At 38.3% G+C, this 18,020-nt stretch overlaps 1 protein-coding gene across 6 annotated transcripts in view; it reads right to left on the bottom strand.

Moving 5' to 3' along the window:
* RALGPS2 (Ral GEF with PH domain and SH3 binding motif 2) overlaps positions 1-18,020 on the bottom strand; it is a 111,302-nt gene that overhangs the window by 53,138 nt on the left and 40,144 nt on the right. For all 6 annotated transcript variants that reach the window (XM_063406566.1, XM_063406570.1, XM_063406569.1 and 3 more), the window contains exons 5-8: positions 17,675-17,758; positions 11,838-11,927; positions 8,582-8,674; positions 4,489-4,615 (exon numbers count right to left, since the gene is read on the bottom strand). In XM_063406566.1, coding sequence (XP_063262636.1) covers positions 4,489-4,615; positions 8,582-8,674; positions 11,838-11,927; positions 17,675-17,758 — 394 coding nt within the window. The remainder of the gene's footprint in view (positions 1-4,488; positions 4,616-8,581; positions 8,675-11,837; positions 11,928-17,674; positions 17,759-18,020) is intronic.

Here is an 18,020-nt window from a genome sequence, read left to right as displayed (position 1 = left end):
AACAAAGGTCAGAAATCAGCTCTAATTGTGTTCTCCCTGACATGCCAAACTTGGGCTGCTCTTATGACACCACATTTCCCTTCTCTTACACCCATATAACTTTTGATACTGTCCATACTAAATTTTAGCTTCTAGATATCAGATTGCCACTGGAATTAATATGTAATTTAAGAAATTAATTAGAAAACACTTTCCTAACATTTAACAAAAGCTATACCACACACTGATTTGAAACAAGACATTTCCAAAATCAGACAAAACCAAACATTCAGTTTAGGTACCAGAATCTCTGAACTAAAGCTTTCACCCTGTTATATAGATTTATTTAATAACTGCACTTATAGCACACAGGTTGCCTGATTTAATTTTATGTTATGTAAAACTGAATATGCTGTTCTGAACTGTAACCAGTGTGTTTGTTTAGCAACTCATATGTGCCTTCAGGATTTTAAGGACCTTTGTCCCTAATTAAAATAAGAAACCATAATAGCTAAAAGAATAATCTAGTATTATTGTTATGTTAAATTAGTCAATATCAATTACTATGCAAAGCCTCGTATGTAATTCAGAGGAGAAAAATCAGCATTTTGCTTTCAGAGCACACTCTCTGGAGTAGAGATAAAGCTCCATTGATAATGTATGGCTGCAAGGCTTGTAGTTAAATCTCTGGTCAGAGATCAAAGCCAACCAGTTCCACCAATATTTAATTGGGGTTGGCAGCGGTGGGGAATCAGTCCCAGCATATTCCATTCCCAGATTCCAAGAATTTTAACTGACAAATGTTTATGACTACAATTCTGAAATTGTTCTTCATGTAAGGAATATTTGTTTGTTACAAATATCATACAGACCTCATTGACTGAGTGTCCTGCAAAACATTTTTTAATTGCAAATGCTTAAAATTCAGACTCTCTATAGTCTGCCCTTCTTTCTCTATAGTAGCTGGATAGAAGAGCAGTTCAGGTAAACTTAAAAAAAGGAAAATGCTCTCCAGAACATTCCTTTAATGATCACTTCTGACAGCTTTTAGTTCATTCAACCAGCAGATTTCCACTCCTTGGCAGAGAGCATATTTTACCCCAAGAATCTCCTGCCTGCTATAAAAACAGTGTTTATTCAGTGTACTCAGTGAAAGGTGTAGTTTGCAGAAACCCCAAAGTAAAATTAGCTTCCACTCAGCCTTTTAATTAAATCTTATACACAAGACATCTAAAAAGTGAGCCTTCCCCAATTTAAAGCTGCAGGATGACATTAACTAAACATTATTACAAAATCCACCCAGAAACCTCGGACTGTACAAATGCTGTGCTCTGAAAGGAAAGAGTCAATTAAGCTGCCAATTTAAGATTATGAAGAAGGAAAGCACAGCATGTCTTTTTCAGGTTGGTTCATACTCTGTACAATAGTTCAGTTTCAAATGCCAGTAACTCTTATCAGTTTGTAGCTTTTGGGATGAATTTTCTAAGCGACGTGAATGACTTTAAAAGTTCAATGTTTTCTCTCTTTCTCTTTTGAAAGATTTTCAAAAGAGGCTGTAGTATCCCTCAGGCTTCCTGCCCTGGGCATTCAGAAGTTGTCTGGGAAGGATAAAACTTTCACCATTCCTCTACTACGAGTCCAAATTTAACCAGGCAAACCTCAAAAAAGTTCAACTTGTACAAATTCCAAAACATGGTTTTCACATCTATTTCCAAAATCTATAGCAAGCACTATCACTGAAGCAGCTGAATAATTCCTCAGATGAACTCTTTATAACCTGTTTTCAGCTTTTCACTTTCTGGATATCACTCCTCAAAGACAGGTATAAGAAAAATCTCTCACAAGGTAGTACTGCTTAGTTAAATAAAAGTCTTACTTCTCAAGATACGGCTCAGTTGTTTCATTCCGCAATCTCAAATGGATCAGAACTCTGGAATGAGATTCCCTTGGAAAATAGGGTTTTATTCTAAGGTGAAATATCACATACACAGCTCCCATTTGTTCTGGTTGCTTTAGTTGCCTGGGTGATGCACCACTGATGACATATCCCACACGTGCACCAAGGGCCTGGTGCCAAACATCCTTATTGGTGTTGCACAGCTTTTCACACTCACATTGAAGCAGGTGAGTCCACACTGATGATGTGCTGCTCCCACCTGCACTTCTAGAATTCTGGAATCACATCACAATCACTGCTGCAAGGAGCTGAGAAACATTTTTATTTCCCCCCTCAGTTAAATGTGGAAGCACATCATTATCTTGTCCACAGAGGGTGAGCTGTGGAAATAAGACAATCTGTACTTCTGTGGCTCCACTCCTATTGCAAAAGCTACACCAAGAAAGCATTGAAGCTTTCCCTTATAAAGCCAAGATGGCCATGAAAAAAATCTATACCCACATCTGGTATTTGGTTGCATAAGGGTGAAACATTGATCCTTGAAATTGCAGCTGAAATTCCTTCATATGCTCATTTTCCCTATGACCTTCCAAACAGAAGTCTCCACGAGCAGGGCCAGTGTTTCTCTAGAGGGGATTTGCAATGGCAAATTTAATTGTGTGGCCAGTCTGATGCTCTGCACTCTTCCAAAGAGCACTTTGGGGGAGCGTGGCAGCTGCTGGCTCTCCCCACCAGCAGTGAAGGACCCCCCACTCCTCCTTTTACCACGAGAGGGAACAGAACTCCTGTGGAATCCCCTTCCCTGCTCGTGCTGTGATCACCATTCCCACCTGCAGACTTCTAGGCAGGCTTTCCTACATGTTTTAAACCAGGAGCAGCACTGCTCCCTTACAGAATCTTATAGCAGAAGTATTCCTCTTTTGGGAGTTGTAACCCGTAACTGATAAGCTTGAAACAGTAAGTTAAACAAGAAATTTAAGTTACTTCTGTTACAAATGACTCATATTAGTAAAAATGCCTTGGGAAGGAAATTGAAGAATTAACAAATCTACTCAGGTCTTAGCAGATTAAAGCTTTCATCAGATGAGAAAACTTGGACTCAACTATTAATCCTCCAAAGTGGATCCAGATTTATCATGACTGCATGTTCAAGGCATTTTTTTTCTCTTTGCCGCTTTTTAAAACCGCACAAATTTAATTTGAGAGGGAGTGCAGCAGTGGGAATTTGCTATTCCTCTGGAGAATCAAAAAGGCTTGAGGACATTCCTTATGTCACTAACAAGAACTGGTATCACATGAAATCAGGTCACAACACATGCCTTAACTACTGCAGGCCACAGTAAAGAGCATTTATTGCTAAATAGAAAAGAATTATGTATTCAAACTATCAAGTCAAGCCCAAAGGTTATTCTAATGTAAAAATTAAACAGGAGGCTCCTACTTATTGGGGAGAACATCTGTAACTGAATAAAACTTGAAAACTGTTTCCCAATATCTGGCTTGGGATTTTTACAATCAGCAAAAAAACAACGTGATGCTGGCTTCATGTTTCAAATATCATGGCATACAGGTAAAAAGCATCAGCATAAGAAGCACTTCAGAACTAGGTATCAAGTCTCCATATTGTGCATGTACAATGTGGGAGAGCTCCATGCTTCATCACATTACACAATGCTTGGTTTCCTTTCTGTGCCTTTCAATTCAGGCCCTGAATGACAAACACTACAGGGCATTAAAATCTGGTCTCCCACAGTGAAGTATTTTTTCAAGCATGCAAAATTCCACCAATTAATCCTGGAAAGTTAACAGCCCAGCAGAATAAAGCAAGTATCAAAATTCAGGAACAGAGATTACAGTTTAATAGGCCTTAACAACCACAAGAGCTCATCTTGAATTCAGGTGTAAGAGCGACTTATTAGCTGCAAAAATATGAAGAATTGGATACACAGTTCCCTAATTTTATGTAATTATCAACATCTTATGAAACAAAAGCCACATTAAAAACAGCACACTTATAATTTTAATGTCTGTTTAGTTAAAGTAACACTAAATTAGCCTGACAACAAAACCAACACATACTAAATGTATTTATCTAGTTTTTAGACACACAGGAATATAATTTACTAATAATTAATCCGTAAGGCTGAATCAGTTATACCAACCTAGTTTCTCTTGTCACATTGGTGTATATTAAATGCAGCAATATCTCCAGATTTTACCATGTTCCAAACTCTAAGACCTATATTTATTTCTCTCAGAGGCTTGTGATTTATAGCTGCTCATAAATTAAAACCCATCATTACCAGAACAGTCAAGTATTTAGTATTTAGGAGGGCCAGCAGGCATAACAATAGAAGTACTTCTCCAGAAGTCATTGTAGATGTACAAGAGGTGGCAAAATAGTCACCTAGAAAACTGATAGTGGGTGTAAAAGCTGCAGTGTTTGTGAGCTTTAAGAGGTATTTTCCTTCTGAGGTTCTGTCCTGCCACATACAGAGTGTCCAGAATCACCTCGGGTTGCAGATTCTCCACTGAAGTACTCAGAGTTTCCTGAATGCTTAAAAGATGGAATTTAGCTCATGTAATTACTGGAGAAATGGGCTACAGCTTACCTAAGTAGGGAATACAAGGAGTCATCTTCAAGCTGCTGATGTAGTCTCTAAGCCTTTTGTAATTATCTTCTTTACTCATAACATATTCCAGCTTGTCAAAGGTGGCTTTATCCTTCCGACTCAGTAACTAGGCAAAGAGAACAGAAGGCAAAACCAGATGAGTTAAGTTTGATCATTATGATTTTCTCTTTTACCCTTACATGCACAAATTTCCACTTCTCCATTGTTGTTGCTATTATTGGTGTGCTTATTTTTCCTGTTGGGATTTTTTAAACTCAACTATTAAAATTCCATCATTTACTTCTTAAAGAGGAGCACTTGGAAAGTTTACAAAGAAAAGCATCAATTCTGGGTGTTAAATTTAACAACACTTCTAAAAGTTAGGCAGGTAAAAATGCTGGTGTCCTGGAGGATCTTTCTGAAACAATGTAAGCTATCAAAAAATGAATCTAGCTAACACACATCACAGCTTCATGTGCTGTCCACATCAGCAGTATTCATGCCAGCAACATTTTCACTCTGATTATTGTAAGTTTGTTGGCTTGGGATAGGATGGAGTCAATTCTCTTCACAGTGACTAGTATGGGCTATATCTTGGATTTGAGTAAGGATTTTACCTATGGGTTTTTACAGAAGGCTCATGGACTTGTATTCGCCTGCCAACTGGCAATTTTACTGGCTCTTAATATTACAGAAATGTCCACTTGAACAGAAAACTTAAAAGTCATGGTTCTCCTTCATGATCCATTCCTCCTGCCTCCATCCCCTCCTTTAATAGAATTAACAGCAACCAGGCTGTCTCTGCAAGATGGGGAAAGTAAGTTAAGATATTTTCCAAACATCTTGCTGAACTGCTGCTGCAAAACTGCCTCAAAGTCTTCACTTCAACTCGGAGTCAGAATTTAACAAAGGGTGGAAGATGTTTCCACCCAACATTTTGGCAGAAGATTCAGCATTCCAAGTCCCAGTCACAATTTTTCCCATACAATGCGATTTCAAGAGTCAGATCACTGAATTTCCATGCATATTCCCTTTTCATTTCAATTAAAGATCAACCTAGGTGAGCCTGACAGAAGTGAAGTCTCCCTTCTGTAAATTCATTGTTGAAAAAATTAATTTTACTTCCACTTCCTACATCCAACTCTTCATCAAGACAGACAAACTAAACACCGGCTTTCAGGAGAAAGCCACTAGTTGAAAGTAATTGTCTCCCAAGACACACTCATCACTGACATTCCAGCAATTAATTTGCATCTTTAATTTAGGTTTGGCTCCAATACTCAAATGAACGGCATCTCCATTCATTAGAACTGCAGACTCTTCCAGGAGAAGGAAGCAGCAGACTGACATGACTCCTTTCCAACCACCCAAACGTGACATTTATCTTTTGAAGTTCATTTCTCAAAGCTGGTTCCAGTTTTATCAGCCTGGACTAGCTTGCTTCAATCTAAGAATATCCTAAAACATTCTGCTGTCATTTAATGTCTGAAAGGTTTCTGTAGTTTTGCAGACTGAAAGGTAAGACAAGACTAACAGATATAATAATGGCCTGATTTCAAACTTGAATGAAATGAACTGTATTTTCTTCAAAACATGCTGATTTGCACACTCTCATTCAAGTCTGATGTATCTTTTCAGGCTCTTTGGATCATCTGAACAAGCTGATCCTGCAGGGCTTCCCCTGGTGCTCCTAGGCCAATTCATGCCATGCCTCCAACTCCTGCCTTCAGGGAGACCAATCCAGAGAAGTCAAGCACATTAGAAGTGTTTCTTTGAGGGCCAATAAAGACCTATTTCTTAGTCCTTCTAGTTTTGGAGCTGCTTCTTTTTAAAATAATGTTCTTCTTCTGCCTTTTGGATGAAAAGAAAAGTAAAGAGCTGTACATATGCAGAGACAATAAAAGCCAAGGCTGACAGTTTATAGCAGCAGGGAAGGATTTGGAGCCTTCTAAATTGCTCTTGGCTTTCTAGCTACAGTGTGCCAGCACTGAATACAACCTTTATGAAATGCCAGCAAGAAGAGATGAGGTCTCACTGGCTCACCCCATTTCACATATTTAATGATTATTTGCTTTATTGCCCAAATCCTCACTGGTCATCTAGAATTCCTTTACATTAAATGGAGAGAAGCTGAATATTCTATTCTGTGAACTTTCTTGGAAAGGCTCACAATTCTTCTCAAGTTCTCAATGGGGCAAATCACACATTAAAAGCAGCACTTATTATTCTCCAGAGCTCAGAGTGTGTGCAGGCAATGAGCGAGACAAATTTCAGACAAATTCAGACATACCGTCAGAAGACATGAATTTCATCTTTTTTAGGAACATTAGATTACCAAGCAAGTATTTAATGGCTCCTTTCAACTCTTGATTCCAACCATTAAAGGTGGCTTTTTTTATTTTTAGGGATGAATATACTTGCAGCTATTTTCCTGACTTTGTAAATCAAGGATTGCTACAAATCATCTCAGAAACAGAGAAGAAATTCTTCCTTGCTGAAGGTTTTGGAGGGTTCCTGTGTGACTTACCCAAATGCCTTCATTACTCAAATAAAGGCTTGGTGTGCTTTTTCTTGCTTTTAATATACAGAAAGCCAAAGGCTTAGAATTATCTTCAGGAATTTATAAACTGAATGACAACTAAAGCAGTTTGCAGTGCACATTGCTGGGAGCAACCCTGCAACTTGAATTTGCAAAGGTTTATGTAAGATGATGAAAAGCACAGACTCACTTGGGATTGTAAGAGGAATCAAACACCTGCAGAAATGTGGGAGAAATTACCTGGAATTTCAGAGGTTGGAAGAGGGATGAACTTTAAAGACTGATATATATGTCAAGAGCACACAAATAAACCTTGTAAGAGCAAGCAAGACTCCCAGTTCTGAATGGCATCATCATGGTAGTAATTAATGTGGTTATTATTAATATATGGTAATAGTTACATTTAATTGGAGCTGTGTACAAAAAGAGGTTTAAAAATCAACTTGGCCTCACAGTTACATAAAACTGTTGAGGCATCAATTCCTCAACATAAAATCTGAAAACCAGAAGCTCTCTTTGAGATCATTTTGAAGTGTTCATTTCACTAAGATTTCCTCTGAGAGATTTTTCGTATTTGGAAGCAATGTCTAACTTAATTGTGCATTTACAAAATATGACCAGAATTCTAGATGAGTATCTTGGCAGAAGTTAATTATATTCAATTTGGGAACATTTATCAGCTAAATGACATTTTCATGCAGTTGTCAGACAAATAAACTTTTTGCAACATCCAAGGATGCAGTGATGTGTGTTCAGTGAAAGTTTTCAGCATTTTTTAATAATCTATTTATATGTATCTCTCGCACAGGAGCATCGCAGTCACCTGGTTTTTTTCTGCCACACTGAATGTCACATTCATCTGAAACAGCTGGAAAACTACACAATATATGGCTGAATAAGGACTGTTTACTGCTGTAAAGTATCAATGAGCAGAAGTAATTCCTAACATGCTTATCAAGGATACAATGATATACAATCTCAGGTAAATACAACATTCTGAATTAAAAACAGATGACAAAAATGATTCCAAATAATACTGTCCTTTTACAACTGTACAAAGGAAGAACTACAAATAGACTGTCTAATGGAGTTGTAAGTATGAAATTATAATGAAAAGTGCTAGAGTTAGTTATCAGTCAGAGAACCAACAAATCCCTTCATGGAAACTGAATCAAGAGTTTCTGAGCATCTGCTCCCCATACCAAAAAAAAAAAATTCCAACAGTATAAACCCCTAAATGATTAAAGTGTGACCCACTTTGGCATTCAGAATTTTCCAGCAACTGAATACAAAATAGCTTCTGGCCACATGAGAAGCCTCTGCATTTAGCAGAATCTGCAGGGAACTATTTTTCAGAGGAAAATATTTCTACAGCAGAATGGAAAAGAAAAATTAAGAGGAAACCATAGACTTCAGAGGAACTAGGAGCATTATGTACGCAGCAGACCAAAGTCAAAGCTCTCTGTAGTAACTGCTTCCAGTAAAACAAGCTTCAGAATGTTGTATTTACCTGAGGACAGGTTACCCCACGCCCCTGTCCTGCTGCTCACTTACCGCCCACGTCTTGGTCAGCCTGAAGATCGGAGCACTCTGGAGGCCTGACACCACTGCCATGAGAGCATGCAGGTTGTTCAGCTCATACAGCTTCTGAGGACAAAAAAAGAGAAAAGAAATAAAGATGAACAACATTCCAAGCGCTGTCAATAATGCGTACAGGATAAATAACAATATAAAGATGCTGAAGTCTCGCATGGTCTAAAATGAATTGTTACAGTGAACTGCTGTGCACACAGACCACTTCTATGGCACCTCTTAATTTTTCATTACTGCATCTCTGTGCTTTTGGATTAGACTAACTAGCTGTTTCATAGCCCATAGAGAACCCTTAAAAATAGCTATATAGACACACATCTTGAGGAATATACTAGAAGTGCCAGAAATATTCTGACATCCAAACCCAACAAATTCCTGTCATAGCATTCAATAGTATTTTAAAACAACATGGCAGAAAGGAAAATCCAATGGTGAATGATGTAATCATCTCAGGAACTAGAGTTTATGCAACTACCAAGGCTACAACAAAGCACCCAAAAATATCTTAGCAGGATGAAATAAAGGAGGTAAATTTCAAAAGCCACGTACCTGGAGCACTCCTCTCACTGAAAGGCCATTTCTGGGGTATGACAACTAACTAGTGGAAAGCAACAACCCCAGCAAAATTGAACAGCAAAAACATTAGGGTAAAAGAATTCCCTTAAAAATCCTCTACAAAACACTGTATTTAAGTGCATTTTCTCACACATTTGGAATTTCTCTCCCTTTTCTTTTTCCTTTCCCTCTGTTTCCAAAACTATCCACTGCCTTGGCCAAGTAGCTACTGGTACTACTCTCACAAAAGCTTAAAAACAGTCTGGAGGAAAATGCTCTTCCTGAAGCTCCTCTGCAACCTCAATTGTTGTGATACCTGTGAGCTCCCAGAGATCCGAACTCCATTCATTTTTGGGGCAGTGCACCCAATTTGGTTTTACCCCTAACAGAGAGACTTTGCTAAGAAGAAATGATGCTCAATCACAGTATTGCAAAACTTGTTTACACCATTTGGAATATTCACCAAGGTAGATTAGGATTCCAGCAAGAAAAAATAAGGAACCCTTCCTATTTTAAAATGATGGAAATCCTTTTTCCTACCGGAAACTCAGCTTACTTCTTGCTTAGCCTTTCATGAGGCAAAAGGATAAAAACTAGACCAAAGGAATACTGACTAAATGCTGAACATCAAAGGAGAGCCTCTATTTGGAAGGATGAAAGCCAAAACCCAAGGATGGGTTTCTGGCTAACAGTTTTGGAACAGGGCAAATGATTCTCTCTCCACTTAACACACTGCCAGGAAACTTACAGCCTTTGATGGAACAAACTCCTCACAAGTATTAGTCAGAAATGCCACTTTTCATGGCACCCCAGTAGCATTTCCAGTCTGGGTGCTCAGACCCCCATGATTCCAGCATGTCCGGCTGGCAGTGGAACTTTGCCCACACGTTCTGATCAAATGCTTCCCTCTCCTCATCCCCTTCTGGGAGGATTCTTTAGCAACCAAGAGTAAAGGGTAATCAGTATTTTGTGGGGCAAGGTGAAAGGGGTTGGATGTTTGTCCACAGTCCTGTTACCCTTCCCAGCAGTCCTGCTGAAATTTGTCTCTCCACTTACACAATAACTCTTCCCTCACACACACATCCCAAGCACACTAATGAAGTTCACTGTCCCAAAGGACAGTGCAGCTGATCAGAAATGAAAAGAAAGGCTTTTCCACTGCTGCCAGCAGTGCAACAGAAGCCATCACCAAGCACGACAGCCTGGGAACTTCAGGGGAGTGCAGCTGCTGGGTCTAATGACTTCACACATTAAGCACCAGAGAGGAGACACCGTTTAAGGACTGCCAGCTATACAATAGGTTGCCAGCACAAGGAATTCACTGGGGAGCGGATTTACAGCTTCTCTAAAGGAAAGGTAATTAGTGTGACCTCTGGCACCAAGCTGCTTTGATAATAGCTTTGGATGACAGAAACTCCTTCCAACAGCCCCCACTGCAGTTACTTCACATCAGCAGCCACATGTAAGCAAAGCCAAAGTAACAAGCAGAGAAGCAAAGGAACTGATATAAAAACGCCCCATACGGAGCTTCTTGCTTTTTGTAACTGTGGTTTTTACAGCTGACAGGTAAGCAAAGCTCAATTACCCGATTGTTAGAGCACATAATTGCCACCAAGGCAGCAGCATTCCAGCAGACACTGCAGCCTGCAGTGCACTGGTGAGGTCAGGCATGTTCAGGGTGCTGCACCCAAAGCTGAGCCCACAACACCCAGCAGTGGCCATTCCCATCCCAGTATGGACCAGAGCTGAGCCCACCTGGGCCCACATCTGTGCTGCACTGTGGCCACACAGAGCTGAACCTCCCCCTCCTATGGAGGGACATGGATCACAAAGCCGATTTTTTAATGTTTGTATTTCCAACAAAAGCATGAGAATTGACTTTTAAAAATACATGAGATGAAGATACATTAACTCACCAGATATCAAAGGATGTTTAAGAGAGATCATTAACCTTTTATGACCACACCACAATTATTGAGCAAAGCCTATGGACTCCAACAAAATCAGCTCTTGCTTTGCCCAAAGTTGAGAGTCAAATCCCGCAGGAGTAAAATATTGCTTCATTTAAAAAGGGCTTGTCAAGACAGGGAATGCACTTGAATACAAAATTAATTAATTAACAAATATTTTACATCTTTTTTTGCAGGTAACCTGGGGTGGTACAGCAGTCAGCTATAGTAAAAGGCAGGCACTGTCTGACAGCAGAACTTGAAAAACATCCCCTTCTTCTTGCTCCTGTGAAGACTTCTCACTCTATTTGAAGGGTTATATGTCACTCCAGATTTGCTGATCCTTTTCTTATCAATGTCAGTCCAAAAGGCTTTAGGAAAGATTGAGAGCTCTAAAATGTCTCCTGAATCAAAGTCTACTTTTCAAACCACATTTTTAAAGTAGGTATTATTTGAGTAAGAGATAAAAGATCCTTTCCTTCCAATGGTAAAAGCAAACAAACCATTTCTGTTCAGCCTAATGCTGTTTAAACTGACTGTACACCTTGTGACAACACAGAAGCCAAACAGTTACTGAGGTCAACAGAAACAACCACAGCCAAGTCAGGTATCAAACAAGTATTTCCCTGTGTGTATTTCTGAACTCATCAAACTGGGTACAAAACCTTTGATCATGGTGACTCCCACAGCCCCTTCACAATACAAATTCTTACCTTTGCAGTTTTGATGTAGTGGCTCAAAACCTCGGCTCGTATTTTTAAAGTCTGTGCATGCAGAATCTCTCTAACAACCCAGAAGCTTACCTAAAATGTAGAAAAAAGTCTTTTAAAAAGTACAGTGTTTCAACATTATACTTTTAAAAGTTTTAATCATTTTTATGAAAGTATGATCTACAGAGACAGACGAGTTCAGGCAAAGCTTGAGGATGAGATCACACACAAAGCAAATGGCAAAACACTCGAACTTCGAACAGTGCTCTCCCAGGAAAATAAAATCACGATGAAATGTTATGAAAAGCCTACAAAATGAAGAAATATAAACACTAATATCAAATCATAGCCATTGGTTTGCTTTCCCACAACATCAAAGCTGCATTACTCAACTCCTACACAAATTGAACAGCTTCAACTGCAGCTCAGTGACATCTCCAACACCCTGAAAAAAATTAACCCTGAACAAAATTAGAACATAAGGCAGGAAGCTCTGCCATAACCTAGCTTCTAGTTTATATTCCTACTTCTGGCTATGCCAATTACCTGCTGATGTACAGCACAGTATCATACCCTCAGTTAAACTCTCCAGGACTGACTTCACTGCTGCAGAAGATCCCTGCTAAATTCACGATAAAGAATGGTTGCTGCATTTCATACTTACATGAATGTCTCATAAAGGCTGTACTTTAAAAGTGTTTGGTAATATGTCTAAACTCCACTGTCTTCTCTTCTCTGCTCCCTCCCACCCTCTGCCCTCCCAAAGAAAGATAAAAATGAAACACTTTTGTAACTGTAATAAAGCAGTAGCAAAGAATTACCAAAGGGTAACAAATACTGAAGTTTTTAATCATGTATTTGCTACCAGTTAGGAAAAAAAATTAATCATCATCAAGACACAGCATGACTGGTATTTACAAAACTACTGAAAATGGTGTATGAAGCAATCTACTATAAGTTTACTCTTATACATGAAAACCTTTCAACATGTCATGTTGCTTTGATTTTTAAGTGATGCTAAAATACTTCTTGTAAACTAACATTGTGTATGTATTCAGGTTCCTGGCCAAAATCTCAATTAGAAAAATGAAATATCCTGTTCCCTTTTGTACAGCATAATAGCTCCTAAGACAGAAGAGCACAAGAAGATCCACACCTCCAAAATTATTACATTTGCAGTGAAGCTACAGAGATGTGATGAAAACTGGGATGTTAAATCACAACAGCTCCTTGGAACTGAGAAATGGAAGAATGACAAGAAAACCCACAAAAAATCCCCACAAACATCTTGCATAAGAATCACTTTCCTTTGGTCTGTTTGTCTAAGATTGTATAAGCCAGGAAAGAATTAACCATGGAGCTCAGGTTTCTCTTTCCTTTCATTTTTCTTCACTTTCTTTCCGCTTTTTCTTTTTTGCAAGGCAAAATATCTGCTGACAAACCGCATTATCCTCACAAACAAAAAGTGGTTCCATGTGATTAAAAAAATCTCAGCACGTTACCATGCTCAAAAATGGCAGATGTTTTGAAACCACTGTTTAAAGTTAAAAGCAGAAAATATGGGGAATTGTCTCATTTTTGATGGTACATCATCCAATTGCAATAATCTGAAAATCACAGTGACAGTACCTGTATTTAAATGACAGAAATTGCCAGTCCCTTTGTTTAGTTATAGAATAATCTTTCTTTAAGGACAGGGCTCCAAGTGCTGAGACAACCTCAGGAGTAGTGAGAGAAAAAGAGAATTGAAACTCTCACACCTTCGTTGTCATTTAGAAAAAGAAAATATGTAGATTGTTTCCAGGTCTTCTCCAGTATTTTCTTTAATTAAATATTCTGAGCGTGTTCTTACTGAGTCCTGCCAGGAGCAGGGATTTGTACTCAATGATCCTTATAGACCCCTTTTAACTTGAGGTATTCTATCAAATACAGAAGTACCAAATACATAAATTATTTGACAGTACTTCGAAATTTTGTCATAAAAAGCCTGACCTCAGTTTGGTGCTCTGCTGTAGTTACACAGCTTAGAAAAAGAACTTTTCTCCCCTGACTGATCAATGAGTTTTTATGCTTCCCCATTGAAGATCAAGGGAATTTCAATTTTTAACACAGATTTGCGTATCATAAAGAATTAGGTAAGGATGACACACACAGCACTACACCATAAGATCCCAAATCTCTTTGATTTTAAGTTGACAAAGTGTTGATGTAACAGGAGAATGCCTGTGATGGGCCAGCCTGTGCACACTTGCTGGGAATGCAGAGCAACACTCAGGAGCGACAGAGGAAATCAGGATTTTTGTCCTGACTCCTGTGGAAGGTCACTGGCATCACAGAGACACAAACACTGTGACACACAAATGCTCCTGTTTGCCCAGAGAAGTTTAGTTTCTGTCCCAGTCCCAGCCAGACCTCTGCTCAACACTTTCAAGCTCTTGCAGGAAAAGAAAAAACCCATATAGAACAAATATCCTTTGAAGCTTAGAGGCCTCCAGTCCCTTCAGTGACAGAGTAGGCAGGAGATACAGAAACAAACACATTTAATCACTTCCACTCCAACCACTTCCAGTCCTCTCTGATGTGTTTTTGCTGACATAAACACTGGGTTTTGGCTGGTCTTGTCTACTAACTGGTATCTTTAGACAGCACCATAACCTCATGTATTGCACATAGTGAAAAGGCAAGAATTTAAAGAAATACTTTTGCTTCATTTTTTACATAAATAATACATTTTTGTTACATATATTCCCCTCCTGCTGCATTTAAATGTTACTATACCAACACTAATCAGCTACCTGACTTCCAGCCTTTGGGTATCAATACTTTTGATACCATTTCAAGGCAGCATTTAAAGCCTTGACATATAATTGTATATTTATATTCTTCCCTATTAAGGTCAACTGAGAATAACAGGCTTAACTTTGAACATATCTGTTCTTGAATCACATCTTAAGGTGTTTAAATTATCCCATGTTTGCCTTATCTGAAATAGCAATTCTGTTTTACTGGTGCTTTTAAGTTCATAGTCATTGCTTCTAAAACAATCTTTGCTTTCTGTGCTAATCAAAAGATAGGGAAATCCAAGAATAACCTTTTAATAGTTTCTGGATTTTTCTTTCAGCTATCTTCCATGCATACTAACCACTCCATTCCTCAATTTCCAATAATCCCAGTTAAATCCACTACAACTCAGCAGCACTACAATACTCAAGAAAGCGTTTTTCATACAATGTTTGCATTTGGGTTAAAAAAGAATGAAAAAAACCCCAAAACCCCTAATACAGTCAGTAAAACATAAAATTTTCCTTTTGCAAGTGGGATCTCTTCCTTTAAAATTGTCCCAATGTACTGAATCTAGCTGACAAGTTTCTCTAATATTTTAAGCTCTATGGCAGGACAGTTCCACTCCCATTTAAACAAAAACCTCAAGAAAGAGGTTTTCAGTTGAGGGGCTCTGATAAGCAAGAGACCAATAGTGACCTTTACACAAACAGTTACCTTAAAAAAACTGTTTATCTGAAACATATGATAAAAGTTGATTTTCAAAAGGTAAGACAATGATCTAGTAAGTGAATTTGGCAACTGTGCACTCTGACAGGTTTACCAGTAACAGCAAATACACAACTCACTTTCAGAAGAAAGCTGAAAACTGAGAGATCAGAGTTAAGAAAAAAAGAGAAAGTGAAGAAGTTACATATTTTTTAAAAAATATTAATATTAAATATGTAGCTCTATATGGAGTACCACTCAACAATGAATTCTCCAAGAACAGGAGAGTCCTGGCATGGAAGGACTCAACTGATTTCTCTTCCCTGAACTTGATCTGTTTTTACAGATCATCCATTTATCCCATCATTAATGCTGGAACTGTCCATCTTCATCCTCAGTGGAATGTGATCAACTCCACAGAATCCTCACTGCTTCCAAAATCTACCTGCACATCATTTTGTTGTGAGGCAGCTGTTGGTAATTTAATATTCTCTTTATTTAAAAAGTGAGAGAGCTTCATGGTTTTCCTTTCAAAGCTGGGAGCAAAAAGGCAAGAGACAGATGCATAATGCTTAATTTAAACCCAGTGAAATTTCAAAGGTTAACAAAAGTTTGATGACATGTATTCCTGCCTGACAAGGCCACAAGTCCCAATGAATTTCCTGATTATTTATTTTAGGATTAAGCATTAGAATGCCCCAGGTAAGTGGAGCAGAAACAATATCTGTCCTTTTCCCTCTCCACTCCTATACTGATGGCTTCCTTGATGCCAGAAAAAAGGCTGACATGAACTTCATGGAAGTCCTTATTCTCATGATAAGGTTTCCTCCTGGCTTCTGAGCATATTTTACCAATTCTTCAGTACATCTGAAGCTGACTTCAGGCAGTTCCTGCAGTTCTTCAGTACAGCACACAACAACTGAGAAGTGAAGTCCTTGAGGAGTTACATTGCTTAACATGATTTTTACTACAACAACATTCCATAATATTTAGCAACACTAAACATTTCTTTGAAGAGTCAACTGCCATGAATACAGGCAGCAAATGCTGGAATCAGTGGTGTATCAATGAGATCAGTGTCAAAACCATGAGTGTTTTTATACTAGCTTATACATCCTAACAGGAGCAATCTCAAAAGAAAACAAAACAAACCACCCACCCAACCAACCAAATAAAAACTAGATCAGGAAAATTTCAACGAAATGCAAAACAGCAACACAAAAAAATCCCAAATTCTTGACCAAACCCCCCAGATCTCAATAGATGGTACAGTCACACAAAGTTTGCAGTAGAACATTTTCTCTTCAGTCCAGTGCAGAATCAGGCAACTATCCAAAAACCAAACCCAGACAAGCATTTCAGTCAGCAGGCTAAGAAATATTCTAAGTGTTGTCAGTGCAAAGTAATAGGATTTGATCATATCCTCAATGAGAGCAATCACAAAAAGTGAGAAAGGACAAGAATTGATAGGGGAAAAAAACCCCTGAAAAGCTGAGACGTGTAGTCTGAGTTTCAGATGATTAACAAAGATCTCTGTAAGTCTGAGACTGGGTACAGAGGTTAAGTCTGCAAGACAGCCTGTCTTGCAGTCAGCCTTGCAATAAAGTCTGCAAGACATTATTAAACATTTACAAGAGGAGAGATGAGAGTAATAGAATTACTTCATCTCAAAGAGAAAATATGGCTTTACTTAAAAAGAGCATCACAGTTTTGAGAGATGATTGGGTAACCACACAGCTGGACTCCTCCAGCTTTACTTCTGAAGAAAGGGAGAATTCTGTTCTTCTTTTAATAGCTGATTTTATACAAAGAAATTGTTGAGTAAGAAAACCATAAATCTCAAATATGCTACCTAAAATTATGCCAAATAGAAAGTTAAAGAACAAATTTTTTACAGAAAAATTGCTTGGAATTTTTAAAAGTTTGCCTAGAATCACCTTAAAAAGGTTGCTATGCTGACAAGAGGCTTCTATTTCTAGGGACAAAAACATCTATGTGAAGCATAAGAACTCAACTAACACAGAAGGAAATTACATCTAATTACTAGTCCAGAAATCCTGTATGGCAAGCTTTTAACTTGTAATTATGATTCTGCCTTTATATAAAAGACAGCCAGCAGTGCTGGGGAAAATGTGCACTTTTCATCGATTGCTGCTATTTAAAGCAGAATATTCTTCAATGCTGGTTTGGTCTTTCTGCATATCCTACAGATAAAGTATCTGCTGAAAGGAGTTCCTTAAGTTGTCAAGCAATAAGCTGTGATCAAAAATAAAAGTGATGTGCCAGAACACTTAATCCCACAGACTTTCTAAAATGTGTACATGTAATAATGCTGGAAAAAAATAACTCACATGATTGAATCTTCTGGTGAAAGCAACAGCATTCGGTGCAAAACGGTATTTCTCTTTTTTATTCCAGCCACAGCTTGCCAGCTCCTGGGGGAACAAGGATGAAAATTCACTTCTTTAATTTAGTGCATAACACATGTTCAGAGCCAAAGGCATATAGAGACACAAATCTTGTAAATTTTAAAATAACAGAGCAACAACACATTGAAGTAATACAGCTACACTCCTTCTGATTCCTTCTGCAAACAGATTCCACAAGTGTCATTTCGGAATTGTGTTGAGTTATTGGATTATTACAATTCATCTTTTGGTGAATTAGAGCTTTCCTAATTTTGTTACCACAGAAAAT

Source organism: Prinia subflava, chromosome 10, assembly GCF_021018805.1.
Source record: "Prinia subflava isolate CZ2003 ecotype Zambia chromosome 10, Cam_Psub_1.2, whole genome shotgun sequence".
Classification (NCBI taxonomy): domain Eukaryota; kingdom Metazoa; phylum Chordata; class Aves; order Passeriformes; family Cisticolidae; genus Prinia; species Prinia subflava.
The sequence above is the reverse complement of the archived record's forward strand: the minus strand, read 5'-3'. Positions and strand labels throughout refer to the sequence as shown.